The sequence below is a fragment of the Euprymna scolopes genome, chromosome 15 (genome assembly GCF_053919585.1).
Source record: "Euprymna scolopes isolate OS-2025 chromosome 15, ASM5391958v1, whole genome shotgun sequence".
Classification (NCBI taxonomy): domain Eukaryota; kingdom Metazoa; phylum Mollusca; class Cephalopoda; order Sepiida; family Sepiolidae; genus Euprymna; species Euprymna scolopes.
Genome location: NC_136496.1, coordinates 36,744,279 through 36,761,936, shown reverse-complemented (window position 1 = coordinate 36,761,936; position 17,658 = coordinate 36,744,279). Strand labels below are relative to the sequence as shown.

Genomic DNA, 17,658 nt, shown 5'->3' with positions numbered 1-17,658 from the left:
ACATTAATATAACTAAATCATCACTAATCAAAATTAATATTTCTAGCAGAACTTTTGTGTACAGCAAGTTTATGGACTCCAGAAACTCGTAGGATATGAGGTCAAAATAGAGGCTGGGTGAACAGTCACCCTTGTCTTATTTCTTCTTTTTTATTATTTCTCTCCAAATAAGATTTCAAAGAATGTTTATATATATTTAAAGGAGACCTCAAACATTGTCAGCACGGCAGATGAGATGGATGGAAGCTTCTTGGAATTTAACAATACATTCAACACATTGACAAATGATGGCGCATTTGAGAAGGTAACATTAATTACGATGAATGTGCCCATCTCCTTTGTTTCTTCAGTTTTTACCCTCTTCTAAATAAAGCTTGCATGAGTATATGTGTGCGTGTGCACACGTGTCTATTTTTGGTAATTTAAATATTTTTTCAAATCGTATTCTAAATAAATTTATTTTAGTTGTTCACAGCTGTTTTAAGGCAGTGCCTATTTTAATTTATATAAACATTAAAGAAATAATATTGAATTCAGAATAAAATTTCTGCAAGTACAAAGCAAAAATTACAAATAATTAATAATATCAGAAAAAATAAATTTCACCAAAAATAAAGCGAAAATCACAACAGATTCATTGTCAGGTATCTCGGTAAAAATTATTAATCAAAATTAATTCCACATCACTATGCATATTATCATAATCCAATATATATATATATATATATATATTTCATTTAATAAAATTCACAATCCTTTTAGCAATTCAAGTACTATTTGATACAAATCAACTTCACTCTATGCCTGACTTGTCCATTGAATTCAACTCTTGAATGTTCAACAGCCTTTGTTTTTATAATTCAACGATATGATCTAAATCTGTACCTTTTGCATTGCAAGCAAACTTGTATCCGACTGATTTAGGCTGTGACAGCCATCTCTAGTCTATTCAGATTATTTTCATAGACGTTCTTATTGTGATAAAACTCTACAGGGTGAATGTGAAATTTATTCAGAATCATAACTCCTACTGATGAGACAAAGTGTCCCTTGAATCCTTGAATGGCAATAAAACAAAGAGTGTCGGCCATTCATGACTTGGTGGACAAGTCAGACAAAAAAGAATAAAATTCATTTGTACCAATTATTGTTGGATTTCAAAAAGTATTGTGAATTTGTTAATGATTTGCCCATGAGTAATTAGAGTTGAAACTCCTTCCAGATGTGATAAAAATTCACTAAAAACATCTAACCAAGCTTAGAGGAAGAATTGCTTGTACATATCTTAAAATGAATATAGAATTTCAACAGTTTGAATGCATTCTAATGACAATAAGATTAAGCATCTCAAATTGTAAGGATCCATTAAGTTTAAAATTAATTATTAATTGCATATATAATGAGTTGACCCCTCAATTCTTTGCAAGAGGAGGGGGATGCGTATGTGAAAGTTTACACATGAAGTTTCGAAAAACACAAAAGGAATTTTTATTACTTCCTTTATTTGATGTTCTACTGTTTTCTCGGACTGTATTCTCTATACAGTAGGGATCCTGAGATGACTCCCCCTCCCCAGTGAGAACACTGAGTGACAGTCTAATCTGCCATTTTAATTCTACTGATAAAATTTTTAATGTATTTTTGTTTTCGTGCATATCTTAACTAACATGCAAACGTACTTTAATTACTACTCAGTAGACAAGTCATATTCTCAAAGCTTATTTGAATTCCAACAGCACACTCTTCAATAGATTCCGAACAGCCTAGATTCTGTTTATTGCACTTTTTGTAACCCCAACTCTCTCCACTCACTAAGGGCAATTTCATTACATACATTGCAGGATGGGGGGAGGGGCGCAATTGATATAATATATACTGATGTGAACTCTGGAATCGGCTAAACCTTCACATCAACAGCATTCCCTAATACTATTTACGAAGGCATGAATAATTATGTGTAAAATAGGTTGATGGAACACAAGTGGGTTTTATTATAAATTCCCATCCCATCCAGCACGGCTGCAGCCGAGATTGAACACTACACAAGTTTGTAGTGTAATTCAAATCTTGTTGGTAGCAGAATACTTGATGTTTCGCCAGGGCTATCAAGGGTATTTTTTTTTATCGTGACGCCATCACTAGATGGGTTGCCTACCATGGCTTAATAAAGTCCCGTCTACCCTCAAGGGAAGGATAGACCACACCAGTTCCTCAACCTGGTATTTTAGCTCGTGGTTAATACAGCACCTCGCTTTCCTAAATAGTCACCCATCTGGTACTGGCTAGACTCAACGTTGCTTGACTTTGGTGATCTGGTTAGAACCGGTGTGTCAACGTGATTGTGCCATATAATAAATTAGCAGGGCTAGTTTATTATAACACCTCTTTCCTTCCTCTTCTTTGCCCAACCTATTTCTCTATGGTCACATACACAACTATAATCACCTGAAAAACAATCAGTTACTTCCCTGTTACATGATAGCATTAAGATATAAATAACTGTTGATTCCCTAAATAATGAATCTTTTTTAAAATTTTACATTCGGAGTTGTACTGATTTAAAAAAAAAATAAATAAATAAATAAATAAACTTTGTGGATGTTTGTGTGTTTTTCAAGTTGGACATACAAACAAACATTGCCCTTTATATCATAGATAAGCAGGAAGACCCGACATTGCTCAGGATTGAATGAGGAACACTACTGTGTCCTTTTTTCACAATACTCCTAATATATTTTTCCCCAATAGAATTGTATCTAAGAATTTTGAGTTGCATGTAATGTGAGTCTTACAGACAGGTTAGATCTGATGACCTCAGAGGAAGAATAAATCTGGACAGTATAGGGAGATTTGCGCAGAATAGGAGATTCTGATGGCATAGCCACGTTAAAAGAATGGTTGAGGGTATGGAGGGGGGTAATCTATAAGAGACCTTACTTTTGGAACATTATCCGTGTGTGTGTGATGGAAAAAAATGATTTATATATTCAATCCATGTATCTATTTTCCATGAGATGATTGGTTTGAAGAAATAAAATGCAAGTACAATATGTGTAAATATTTTGTAATGTAAAATCGATGTTTTTTGTTCTTTTCTTCAAACGAAACACAACCATTAGAATTTAAAAAAATAAAATAAAATTTAGAATGTAATACGTTTATGACATTAAGAGCGATTTTTTTTTCAAACGACACATAGCCGTTAAAATTCAACAATAAAACAATACTAATACAATAAAGTTTTCAAATAAAGATAAAACGTTGATGAATAAACTAGCAGGCAGCCTGGCGTTGCCCGGTCAAAAAAATGTTTAATTTATGTAGATTTCGCATATAGAGACAATTCGATTATTATATAATAATATATAATAGTGATTTCAAAAGTTTAAAAAATATGAATTGTGTGCCATCAGTTAGAATCGAAACCAAAACGTATAGCTTATCCATTAGTGTATGACCTAAATTCATATGTATACAAAAACTGTAAATAAAAAAATAAAAAAAAGTAACATTGCTTTATCTATAATTTTTTTTTTTTTTATCTATATGCGCAGAAAAAAACATGTAGCCAATTTATGCCAGACGACGGTCAAAATTTTTTGTTTGTTTATTTATTTATTTATTTATTCAATTTTCACCCCTTAACAACTATTTTGCCTGTTAAAACCCAAATCAAAAGTGTGCTACAGGTTCGAATACCATATATATCAAATTTTAACTCCGTGGACCAAATATTCAGATAGAAGTTTGGTAGACCTTCTGCACACATACTGACAAGGTCACTTATGTATATTCGTGTGCTAGAATGTTTTCATTTTAAATTCTACGCAATTATGCAGAATGTAGAAACTATGCATAATATAATTCAGCATAATAGTGAAATGAAACCAATCATTTAATAAGGAACAATAAAAAAACCTTTCTGTACTTAGATCATTTTTATTTTTGCTTGCTTATAAAGTGCCCCTTTTTCCCCGCCCCTCCATTAACAATGACCTTATGTCACATATTGCTCTCGTGGGGAAGCAATTAAATAGTAATAGAAAAGTAGACTTTTAATGTCAATGTCAGAGCGAGAAACAAACTTAACTTTATAGGTAAATAGATTTGGGGGGGGGGATTTTTTTTTTTTTTTCATTTTTACCACCACGTTGGAATATTATTTCCATAATTTTTATTTATATATGTGTGTGTGTATATATATATATATATATATATATATATATATATATATATATATATATATGCGTGTGTGTATGAGAATTTTTGTGCATACATATACATATGTTCAAGCTTTATTTTTTCCACATTTTGTAGAAACTCCATTTTAATAACTTTGCTCTTCTTTCTCTTTCTTATTAACCCTTTGACTGAAAAGCCCTACTCAAGTTTTTGGCCGCCAACCGGTTATTTTCTTTTTCCCTTGCCGTCTGTTGAAATTAGCTCGCGTGTCCGTATTCCCACTTTCTTTTTTTTTTTTTTTTTTTTTCTTTTTCGTTTTTTTTCTTTTTTTTTTTTTTCTTTTTCTTATTTCTTTGTAATTTATCAATTTGAAGAATATCAAGGACTTAAATAAATAAAAATTTGATCAAGCTAAATAAGCCAGATGTGTTTTCTTACATTTCATCCTTTTGTGTACTTAGAAAAAGAAGAAAAAATATTTCAGAAGCAATTGTTATTACAGGTTGACTCTTCTGTGCACAAAAAAAAAAAAATTAGAATTTTATTCATGGAATCGTTAATAAAATTTACAATCCTTTCTGCAGTCCAATCATATTTGACACAAACTTCGGCTCTTGTTCATTAATTATTGTACCTATTTACTATGCCTCCCCACGGAACAGAGTTAGACACCAGGGTCGTTTTTTAACGTGGAGAAAAGGTACAAAAATAAAAATTGTCTCAGTCGTGAAGGATTTCTCCTCCACCGAAAGAGAACAAGAAATGGAAGTGCAGCATCTGAAGAACAGATACTACACTTTGATCTTGACCAAATCGAAATATTGAATTTCAAGTGAAACTAATAGTATCTACTGAATTGTCATGTAATACATTAATTCCATAGCTAATATAACATACTGACCCAATGGGTCACGGGTAGTCTAGTATCTACTAAATTGTCATGTCACAGTAATGAAAATATCCAAGAATTACGAAAGATGATAAGGAAGAAAATTAATTATTAATGAAAGTTTTCGAAGACAATCAGCAAAAATTAAGTTTTGCTAAATTGGCCAAAGATTTTCAGTTTTCAGAAAAGATTTACTTTTTGTCACAATTACAAATTCTGCAGTTTTTTTTGTTTTTTGTTTTTTTGCAAAACTCTAAGTGTATTTTAAAAATATTTTCATTAGTAATTAATTTTTTACCTTATCATTTTTCGTAATTTTTGGATATGTTCATTACTGTAACATGACAATTTAGTAGATACTAGACTACCCGTGACCCATTGGGTCAGTATGTTATATTAGCTATGGAATTAATGTATGAGCGTGACACTTGTGACGTAAAGAAAATAGATTTTTGTGACATAACAGAAACATTTCTATGAAAGTATATTAAAATGAAAAAAGAATATAGATAGATTTCTATGGGTCGTTTTATTTATAATTTATTTAAAAAACAAAAAATTTACAGCCATTGAATTATAAGTGGTTTGCCATACTTATAGGTAAAAAGTGCACTTAACACATACCATAATACTTCAAGTTAAATTCAAATTTTGATATATCTTTTAATTTAAACTCTGAAAAAAAGACTGGGTTGCTGAAAACGTACACAGTAAAACAATACGCTTTATTGTCGCGTTGATTATTTATTTGTAACGCAAATTAAAAAATAAATTCGGTTATTTATGTTGGTAGTGTAGAAGAAAATATATGAATGTTTTTTAAGAAAGGTGTATTAAAAAATGGAGAATAAATTTAAAAAAAAATGAAGGTGGTGGGTAAATTGCTGTTGTAAAATGCTCTTATGGTTGTCAATGGGTTAAAATAGATTTATTTGTAAGAAAATTGTGTTAAAATAACTTAAACGTAATGCTGAAATCAACGATGTAAAAAAAAATGCAGACAGTATTAACAATTGTTTATTTGGATAATTCGATGATTCCATTGGTGGCATTTTTGAGAGGGCGGTGCTGTATTAGGCTTTTTTTTTCTTTTTTTTTTTTTTTTGTGTATTACCTATAAAATGCCCCCCCCCCCAATCCGATTTTAAAAATCAAATTTGACTCCTTCAATACTTAATGGCAAATTTAAAACTATATTTCCACATCATCAGAAAACCAAATTATTCCGGAAACGACTGTTTGCTGTCCCCAAAGAAAAAAAAGAATATTGAAAAATATTGTTATTGTAACAGATACTATTGCTAGTTTCAGTCTTTTCTATAGATACTATTTTGGCATGTGCTCTTCAGAATTGTCTGTTCAATTCCCTGCTTCCTTTGTTCCAGCTCGTTTGACTCGTTGGTCTAGTGGTCTCCATCAATTCACTGTTTTAATACCTCATTCTAATACAGCCTTCTATTCAAGTATCTTTTCAATACCTGCTCACTGTTTCCCTCCTCCCTACGGCTTTGGTCTTTTCAAGACTTAGGCCAATAAGCAACTCCTGTCTTTGCGATAACCATCGTTTGTTCTTGCTAGTTTCTTATATCAAATGGCTTTATGCATTGTCTGGAGTGATTTTCATAAAAAAAAGAGCTGAAATATATTCGCCAATCTAAGATCATCTTGTTTTTTTTGTTTTTCTTTGTTTTGTTTTGTTTTTTTGTTAAGGCTACCAGGACCCTATAGAAATTCCATGGTGTCTTTTATATCAACCTGTATAATTTAATGTTAAAAATATTTCTGTTGAAATAATGTCTGTCAGTATCAATGTCATTAAAAAAAAATGTTTGTTTATAAAATAATCATTCTTTGAGGATTAACTGGGCCAGGTATCGTCAGCGAGAGGAGGCGGGGTGTTTTTTTTTTTTGGGGGGGGGGGCAGCCATTTGCAATAGTATCTATTATGTAAAGGAGAGGTGAATGACAGATTATTTTTTTTATACATTAAAACAAGAAAGAGGAATGGGCTGGGCAGAAGTGAAAAGGGGGGTTGAAGAGAGGAGGGAAAGAGTAAAGATAGACGGGACAAGAGAGGTAGAAAGAGGTACTCATACTTTTTAACCTTCCAATTTTGTTTTAGAGACCGGGCAATGCCGGATATCCCTTCCTATCAGATATAAAAGTCGTAACCAATGCATGCTGAATAAATGATTCGGCCATTCATTTTCATTTCTACGATTTCTTTTTCCACAACTGAAAATTTAGACAATTTTAATTTTGGTTTTCATTTCAGCTTTTTAACAGTTGTACACTTTTAACCGTGCATTATGCAAGTTGTTCTATGACAAAAAAATAATGGATAAATTATGAGAACCGAGACATAAGGGAAATAAAAACTGAACTTGAATTGTTTCTTCTTTTTTATCTATACACACATAAAGTTTTTTTGTTGTCGTCTCATCACGCTGTGGCCAAATAAGCCTTTGGCCAGGATTGAAACCGCTATCTTCAGACAATTCTCACCTGGAACCATAGAAATTCAACGTCTCTATCCACTGCACCACAGGCCCAGAAGGGCGATCAAGGTTTTTTTGGTCTTATAAATCCACGTTTATTTATCTGATCTTCGAGGCTCATGGCACAGTGGATAGAGACGTTGAATCTCTATGGTTCCAGGTGAGAATTGTCTGAAGATGGCGGTTTCAATCCTACCCAAAGTCGGCCAGAGGCTTACTTGGCCACAATGTGGTGAAACGATAACTATGTATGACAGTAATTGCTGAGAAGTAGGAGATTCGGAGTTCCTGTCCTGTCGTGGTTACCATCTGATGAAGCCCAGAGGAATAGTTGGCCGAAACGTTATGAAAAAACAACTAAGAAAGATGAGGATAAATTAATAAATAATACTCATCTCAATAATGAACTTCAATTAAATAATACAGGGTGACCCAAAAAAAAAAAAAAGCTAAATGGAGGCCATCTAGAACATATGCTGTAGAATGGAGAAAAAAAGGCCAAAGACTGTAGTGTTTTGATGTGATAAACTAGTTATGACCAAAGTTTCATTTCATTTGGACAAAACACTAAGAAACGGGGCCTAATTAGAGTTGGGGCCCGTTTTTTGGGGGTCACCCTGTACATATTATTTTCTATTTAAAAATTAAAATGAACTTAATATACTCGGTCAAGGATATGCGAGCAACTTCATAAAGATTAACTAATTTGCATATTCTGGAATGAATAAAGGCATCATTATGGCATAAAGGTTTACTTCATAAGATCGCTAGCTATGGTATAGCTGGAAAAGTCTTCTCAATTATTAAATCATTTCTTTCTGATAGGAGCACGTAGTACAATGGGGAAAGGAGTGGCTGGTTACTTTTAATGCATCTAAAACCAAGCTTCTCTCTTTACATCATCAACATTCTAATTCACATTTGTCATCAATTGAAATGAATGGCTCTCGTCTTCAGGAGGCCTCAAGTTTTGACAAGCTTCTGGGCTTGACCATTACTCCTGATCTTAAATGGAACACGTATATCAAATCTGTTGCCAAGGCCGCTGGAAAAATGGTGGGATCTTTCTATCGATCCAGTAGATATCTCACTGCTGATGCTATTCTCTACCTATATAAGAGCCAGGTACGTCCAAGGATGGAATACTGTTGCCACATCTGGGCAGGAGCTGCTAGAAATGACTTGTCCTGCCTTGATAGAGTTCAAAATAGACTTCGTAGCCTCGTAGGAGATGTCTTTTTCTCCTCCTTGCAACCTCTATCTCACAGAAGAGATGTTGCGAGTTTGTCTCTGATGTATCGTTATTTTCATGGAAAGTGTTCAACTGAGCTTCAATCTATGGTCCCCCCTCGCCAAACTTTCACAAGAAACACTCGTCTAGCTGTAAACACTATCAATAATTTCCCCCACTCTTTATCTGTGCCTAAACCTAAACGTAGATTCCATGAACAAAGCTTCTTTCTTAGAACTGCACGCCTGTGGAATTGTCTTCCGTTTTCCTGCTTTCCGGCTGACTACAATATGGTTGTGTTCAAGTCTAAAGTAAATAAGTTCTTGATGAGCCGTTCCATATAAGTTATTAAATTTACCAAATTTTCATTACTAATGATTACTATATTGACCAATTTCTACTGTACACTCTTTAACCCTTATCCTTGAGTGGCCTCTGGGCCTTGATAATGTGGTGACGCCTTTGTAAAAAAAAAAAAAAAAAAAAAAAAACTATAAGACCATATCTGAGAAAATTGACTACATCCTGTCTGCTTATCCTTCGCTAACCTTCACGTCTGTGGAGACTTCAAATTTCACAATGTGGAATGGTTAGCCCACTCAAACAAGGGAGATGATGAGGGGAGTTGTTTTATTTGGGGGGGGTCGCGATTTCTCCATTGCTTATGACCTAGCTCAGATTGTTCACGAAACCACCCGTGTACCCAACCCTGATAGTCTTGGTTCCAATCAGTTTTGGCAATTAGCAAACAGTTCTAAACAGAAGCGTGTGCTCGATCCCAAACATCATCAATAGATCTAAGATAATCTCATCAGCATCAGACAAAGCCAAACTCTTTGCCAAGAACTTTTCAGCTAATTCTACCCTATGCGATCAAGGCCACCAACCCCCTTATATTTCCTCCTTTATCTGAAAACACGCTATGTGACATAATGCATAATTATTTATTTTTTATAGTTTTTCTTTCTCTCCTCTCCCCCATTCTTTCTCTCCTCTCCCCCATTCTTTCTCTCCTCTCCCCCATTCTTTCTCTCCTCTCCCCCATTCTTTCTCTCCTCTCCCCCATTCTTTCTCTCCTCTCCCCCATTCTTTCTCTCCTCTCCCCCATTCTTTCTCTCCTCTCCCCCATTCTTTCTCTCCTCTCCCCCATTCTTTCTCTCCTCTCCCCCATTCTTTCTCTCCTCTCCCGCTCTTCTATCCCCACCCCCTCTCTCTCTCTCTCTTCTGTCCCCACCCTCTCTCTCTCTCTTCTGTCCCCACCCTCTCTCTCTCTCTCTTCTTTCCCCACCCTCTCTCTCTCTCTCTTCTGTCCCCACCCTCTCTCTCTCTCTTCTGTCCCCACCCTCTCTCTCTCTCTCTTCTGTCCCCACCCTCTCTCTCTCTCTCTCTTCTGTCCCCACCCTCTCTCTCTCTCTCTCTTCTGTCCCCACCCTCTCTCTCTCTCTCTCTCTTCTGTCCCCACCCTCTCTCTCTCTCTCTCTTCTGTCCCCACCCTCTCTCTCTCTCTCTCTCTTCTGTCCCCACCCTCTCTCTCTCTCTCTCTCTTCTGTCCCCACCCTCTCTCTCTCTCTTCTGTCCTCACCCTCTCTCTCTCTCTCTCTCTCTCTCTCTCTCTTCTGTCCTCACCCTCTCTGTCTCTCTCTCTCTTCTGTCCTCACCCTCTCTCTCTCTCTCTTCTGTCCTCACCCTCTCTCTCTCTTCTGTCCCCACCCTCTCTCTCTCTTCTGTCCCCACCCTCTCTCTCTCTTCTGTCCCCACCCTCTCTCTCTCTCTCTTCTGTCCCCACCCTCTCTCTCTCTCTCTCTTCTGTCCCCACCCTCACTCTCTCTCTTCTGTCCCCACCCTCTCTCTCTCTCTCTCTCTTCTGTCCCCACCCTCTCTCTCTCTCTCTCTCTCTCTCTCTCTCTTCTGTCCCCACCCTTTCTCTCTCTCTTCTGTCCCCACCCTTTCTCTCTCTCTCTTCTGCCCCCATCCTCTCTCTCTCTCTCTTCTGCCCCCATCCTCTCTCTTTCGTTTCTTCTTTCTTTTCATTTCTTGTGTTCCCTACTCTCCAACGATATGCAACTATTCTGTCACAATAAGGTTGACATCTCACCACCAAGCTTTCCAAAGAATATCAAAATTTTACAAATCTTAAATGTTCTTTTAAAGATGTGAATGATTGTAGGCATTTTCTTCTTTATGCATACATATTGTCTATTTATGTTTGATGTTCACGAGTGCATCACACTTAAGTGTAAGATTTATCAGTGTCTACAATTATTTATTACTTGTCAAGTATCCCTCCTCTCTTTCTATATATATATATATATATATATATATATATATATATATATATATATATATATATGTATATATATATATATATGTATATCTTATTGACAATAAGCGTATAAACACCAATCAGTAGACCCATTGTTGTCTACTTGTATACCTACTTATCTTCCTTCTTTTCACTACCAATTTACCTATAGTTCGGTGTACCTGTGTGAAATCTAGACAAAAGAGAGGTCACTAATATCAGCCCTAATGTCAACTCAATTGTATATTAAACCTGGAAGTCCCCCTACACTCCAACTGAGACGAGAGTAGTTGGGTGGACACGGTCACCTTTGCACGTATAGCAACCTGAATATAATCAGCACCCACGTTGTCTACGCTTGGCTTGTCCTCGGCAAGCAACACTTGGGTATCTGCATGTTAGGCTGCTGTTTGCTGTTCTGGTTGGCATAGATCATCATAGTTCAGGGGTTCGGTTAGGGAAGGGGTACGGAGCTGCTGAAATCCGGGTCCAGCCTTCAGACACTTAATTGTATACTGAGATTCACACATCTGGAACGAATTGTCCAGCAGTGTTAACATGGAGGACGAGAAGGTTCTGCAGAGCCCGGGAGAGGGCGGATAAGCAAGGGATTAATATATATATATATATATATATATATATATATATATATATATATATGTGTGTGAAAATGTCCGTGTGTGTCTGTCTGTGTGTACAATTCCCTACCAAATTACTCTGTCAATTTTCGGTCTACAGACTCAAGATTTGACATAAGCAGTATTGAGATTTGGGAAAATATTTTTAATCGGTTTTCGGCCAGAAATTTGGCTGTTAAGGGATCCAAGTTCAACGATTTGACCTTTGAGAACTCTACCAAACTCCTCCGTCAATTTTGGGTCTAAACACTTGAAATTTTAGATATAGGTTACTTCGACATGGATCTAACTTTATAACTTAATTTGAGCCCAAAACAAATTTTAAGGGGTCAAAATTGGGGTCAGTTTTTAAAAAATTGACCTCTGCGGTCTCTACCAAATTACTCGGTCAATTTTTGATCTAAACATTTGAAAATTTACATAAAGTGTATTTAGACATAGAGCAGCTTTTTAGTCGTTTTTTTTTTTTTTTTTTTTTTTTTTTTGCTGAAAATTTGGCTTCCAAGGGGTCAAAATTCAAAAGATTTTATCTGTGCGGTCTCTAGCAAACTATTAAGCCAATTCTAAACATTTTAAATTTTACATAAAGGATATTCAGACATGCAGCAAGCTTTTTAATCAGTTTTGGGGAAAAAATTTGGCTGGCAAGAGGTCAAAGTTGAAAGAGTTGACCTTTGCAGACTCTACCAAACTCCTCCGCCAATTTTGAGTCTAAACACTTGAAATTTTAGATGTAGGTTACTTGGACATGGGTCAAACATTTTAATTTAATTTGAGCCCAAAACAATAAATGTTAAGTGGTCAAAATTGGGGTCAAAGTTAAAAAAAAAAATTTTATGTCTGCGGTCTCTACCAACTTTTCTCTATGGTAGTTAAGGAAGCCTATTATATAGAAAGGCATTACCGTACATATTCACACTTTTTAATAGCTACATATGCACATAAAGTTATGAACAGTACATAGGGCCCGGTCAAAGCCGGGCAAAACTGCTAGTACATAAGAAAAGATTTTGAAAATTTCATTTTATTTTATGCTAATGCATTTTTATTTTAATAAATATATGATAGTAAATAAATAAATTAATTAATAATTCAATTCATAATAAAACTGGTAAATTGATTTAGACCCATATTTTCGTTAATAAATATGTATGTTAAAAAAATTGTTTGAATATTTGTAAAATTAAAAAAGAAAACGTTGCATGATATTTATTTATTTATTTAAATTGACACTAGTGCAGTTTAGCATCTCCAAACAAATTGAATTCAATTCAGGAGAGTTCCATGCATGTAAGGGAAGATTAACAAAAAAACCCTTATCTCATGTTAAGAATGGCTTTTTAAATTTGGTTGGGGATGTTAAACTGTATTAATTATTTCTGTAAATAATTTCAATCAAAGATATCACTTTTCAGATTTTCTTGCGTGTTGACCTACATTTTTATATGTTTAAAATACAAAATTCGCAGCGACAAATTGAGTGAGAAACCCTTAAGGGGAGGTGGTATGTCTTGGGTGTTATGCCCTTCCACATTTTTTTTCTATGCTACTTTTCAGATATTTTCAGCATTCAGGTTCTCATTTTTATCTTTCTATTTTTTTTTTCTTTTGATTACAGCTGCCCCAGAACGGAGTTCTTAACTTGTACGAACAGCGACCTGAAAAACCCAAAACCCCAAATTCCATTCCAAATGCATTTCGAATAAAAAACGCAGACCCTCCTCAATTTCTCTCTGAAGAAGAGGCTAAACAGTGGGCCAAAGACCGACAGAAAAAGGACAACCATAATTTGAGTAAGTTTTCTTTTTAAAATTTAAAACTTTTTTTATACTAATGCCACTGCTTATAATTGTCAGTATTTTGGTAATGGTTATCTATATTATATTTCTCTTAAATTGTCTGTCTGTCCATTCCACTTTTTCTCTGAAACTACTGATCCAATCAGGATGAAATTTTGTCTGGTCTTTTATGATAAGATGCAGCGAACTAAGTATCATGGTATCTGTTCAATGCATTGTTAAGGATTAGACACCACAATAATATATTTACTCTCACTTTTTCTCAGAAACTACTGGGTCGATTAGGCTGAAATTTTGTATGAAATGTAATAAACTAAGTATTATAGTATTTGTTTATTCCACAGTTAGGGATTAATGGGGATTGATATTTAATGCAAAACAGGCTATAACTTTTTGGTTTTTACCATGCTAAAATGTCGAATTTCTTAATCTTACTAAGAATGAATAAAATATTGAAGTGGGAAAACCAAATTAAATATTGACCTTGTATGATAAATGCTATTTTGTGTTTACATAAATACACTTTGGCTAACTTTACTTTTGTATATAAGATTAAATAGGCAGTTATTTGATAGGATGAAAACATAATATAAACTAAGAACTCATTTCATAATGATTCAAACATGACTTCCATCTAAAAGGAGAAAAGAAACAAATATTCTAGAGGTCAATAATTATTAGTCTGAAATTCTGACCCTTTTTTTTTTAATTTTTATTTTTATTTTCTTTTTAATTTTTTTTTTTTTTTTCACAGAATTTAAATGTCATTTTTTTTGTATTGTATTTTTTTTTTTAGTTGAACGTCGTCGAAGGTTTAACATCAATGACAGAATAAAAGAACTCGGGACTCTTCTTCCACGTTGTAATGACCCGTAAGTTATTTTTCTCTCACCTCTCCACCACCTCCCCTTTCCTATTTAACAATCATATTTAAAAAAAAAAATGAAATATTGATCAGGATTAAATATTAAAATGGATCAGAAATACAATTTTTTTTTTTCTTAAAACGCAAACCAGTGTTTGCCTTATAACTAGGGCTATGACAATAGAATATTCTTTTCATCGTTTTGACTCTCAAGTATATATCCAACACAGACGACCGAGAACCACATCAGTCTATATAAAAGCATATGAGATATAAACGGATACACACTAGAGTCAAAACAATGAAAAGAATATGCTGTTGTTCTAGCCCTACTTATGACTAATGAAACATTTTATGCACCTTGTATGTTCGAAAGGCTGTAGCAATTACATAGTTATAATTTATTTCCTTTTAAACTTACATGTGATCAGTACATGATTTGGTTGTGTAAACACAAGAATGTTTACATTTGCATAGAAATATGTCAGGTGATTAGACCACGTTGCGCATGCACACCTTTTCCCGTTTCTGCCTAAATCTGAACAGTTCCAGTCAAGGTGCCAGTGTGATTGCATTGTCTCTAGCAATCAGTTGGCTAGATGAAATGAATCTCCTGGACTCAACTACTTTTTTATAACCACCGCCGAACCACCCATGTCTTATATTCTTGTGTTCCTATGTTTATGAAACTATTTAATAAAATTAATATAAATTGTAGAGAAAATGCTCGTCTTTATAACGAGAATCTAGTGAAAAAACTTCATCTAACAAGTCCGCACAGATGCGGCAATGGCTTTTTAGTGTTCTTTTGAGTCTAGTAATTCACTCCCGTTCGTTTGTTCTCACTTTTCTCAAATACCACGCCTTGGATTTTGTTGAAACTTTACACAAACATTAGTCATGGTGAAAGTAAATTTTTGCCAAAACAGATTTTCTGGGATAACTCTGGTTGCCCCAACTAGGTAGCATTATAGGGGTAAAATTGCTTCCAAATCGTCCGTCCATTCATTTGTGTGCACTTTTCTCAATAACCACTTTATTTTATTTTTTTAATTTTGTATAAACATTAGTCATGGTGAAAGTAAATTTTTCACTTGGCTTGTTTGTTTGTAACTCAACATGTCAAACGTTATTTAACATTATTCATGCATCATTATTTATTACCTTGGGTTGCATCAGGAAATGAGCATTAATGTGTCAATGAAATGAGCATTAATGTGTCAATGAAATGAGCATTAATGTGTCAATGAAATGAGCATTAATGTGTCAATGAAATGAGCGTTGATGTTGCAGTGAAATGAGCGTTGATGTTGCAGTGAAATGAGCGTTGATGTTGCAATGAAATGAGCGTTGATGTTGCAATGAAATGAGCGTTGATGTTGCAATGAAATGAGCGTTGATGTTGCAATGAAATGAGCGTTGATGTTGCAATGAAATGAGCGTTGATGTTGCAATGAAATGAGCATTGTGTCAATGAAATGAGCGTTGATGTTGCAATGAAATGAGCGTTTATGTGTCAATGAAATGAGCGTTTATGTGTCAATGAAATGAGCGTTTATGTGTCAATGAAATGAGCGTTTATGTGTCAATGAAATGAGCGTTTATGTGTCAATGAAATGAGCGTTTATGTGTCAATGAAATGAGCATGAATGTGTCAATGAAATGAGCATGAATGTGTCAATGAAATGAGCATGAATGTGTCAATGAAATGAGCGTTGACGTGTCAATGAAATGAGCGTTGACGTGTCAATGAAATGAGCGTTGACGTGTCAATGAAATGAGCGTTGACGTGTCAATGAAATGAGCGTTGACGTGTCAATGAAATGAGCGTTGACGTGTCAATGAAATGAGCGTTGACGTGTCAATGAAATGAGCGTTGACGTGTCAATGAAATGAGCGTTGACGTGTCAATGAAATGAGCGTTGACGTGTCAATGAAATGAGCGTTGACGTGTCAATGAAATGAGCGTTGACGTGTCAATGAAATGAGCGTTGACGTGTCAATGAAATGAGCGTTGACGTGTCAATGAAATGAGCGTTGACGTGTCAATGAAATGAGCGTTGACGTGTCAATGAAATGAGCGTTGACGTTGCAATGAAATGAGCGTTGACGTTGCAATGAAATGAGCGTTAATTTTGCAATGAAATGAGCGTTGACGTGTCAATGAAATGAGCGTTGACGTGTCAATGAAATGAGCGTTGACGTGTCAATGAAATGAGCGTTTACGTTGCAATGAAATGAGCATTAATTTTGCAATGAAATGAGCGTTAATGTTGCTTAAAAAAATGTTTTGCTTGTTTCTTTCTTAAACCAGAAAATGAAGCATATATTATTATTATTATTATTATTATTGTCATCATGTACTCACTAGTTCTCACATCATCAGAGAATAATCATTGGTAATAGCCAGTTGTATTCCCTGGAATCTGATTAACAATTTCTCCAGATTTTCAGTACTCTTAACCTCTTTCGATAGATTTCTCATTTGTAACAGCCTTTGGTTTTCATTGTGATTTGGATGGTAAGAAGCCTCCCCATGGTCTCAGTCCTTTCTGTATTTTTTCAGTGAAGGTCTGATTAGTGCTCTCATTCCATCCTCCTTGACCATTCACGATTATTTGGATGCCACCTGTCTATGCTGAAACTACAGTTATTTATTATTTTTTTTTTTTAAAGGGGGAGAGGGTAGTTAACTTACAATTTTGCCGTTTCAGTTTTCTTGGTTCCATGTGAGATTCTGAAATCTTTTTGTTTTACTTCTCTTGCAGTTTTCATAATGGCCAGTTAGCATTTGTAGCTTGTGTGTGTTTGCTTCCACATTCAAGTGTTTCGTTTTAAGATTTTAGCTGTTTTCAGCATTACCATCTGTTGTAGAGTCTCGGCCTCTTTTGGATTCTGATTTCTCCTAGTCTTTTCTCCATGTTCTTTTGGGACATTATGATTACTATTACATAATAGTGGTATTTTATTGATTTCATTATATTCGTTTTATATTTTTATTTTATGATTAAAATATTTTTATCTAATATATAAAAGGCTATCTGTCTGTCTCCATATTTCCAAACTCCAAAACTAAAAGTCGTAAAGTCGCACTAGGAGCCTCAAATGATAGAATTTTTTATGGATCGTTCTTTTATAAATTTTTAGCCAGTTAAAATAGTTTTAAAGGTGTCAAAAAATGGGTCAAAGTTGAAAAAAATCGTTATTTTTGTACATTCATCTTAGTTTTTTTGTTTTTTTTTTAATTTTTATTT

General features: G+C 34.5%; 1 protein-coding gene across 5 annotated transcripts in view; it reads left to right on the top strand.

Annotated features, from left to right (window-relative positions):
* LOC145293784 (microphthalmia-associated transcription factor-like) overlaps window positions 1–17,658 on the top strand; it is a 157,960-nt gene that overhangs the window by 135,973 nt on the left and 4,329 nt on the right. For 3 of the 5 annotated variants that reach the window (XM_080140325.1, XM_080140324.1, XM_080140329.1), the window contains 3 exons: window positions 203–304; window positions 13,359–13,533; window positions 14,336–14,411. In XM_080140325.1, coding sequence (XP_079996451.1) covers window positions 203–304; window positions 13,359–13,533; window positions 14,336–14,411 — 353 coding nt within the window. The remainder of the gene's footprint in view (window positions 1–202; window positions 305–13,358; window positions 13,534–14,335; window positions 14,412–17,658) is intronic. The other 2 variants (XM_080140328.1, XM_080140327.1) reach the window with 1 other exon arrangement.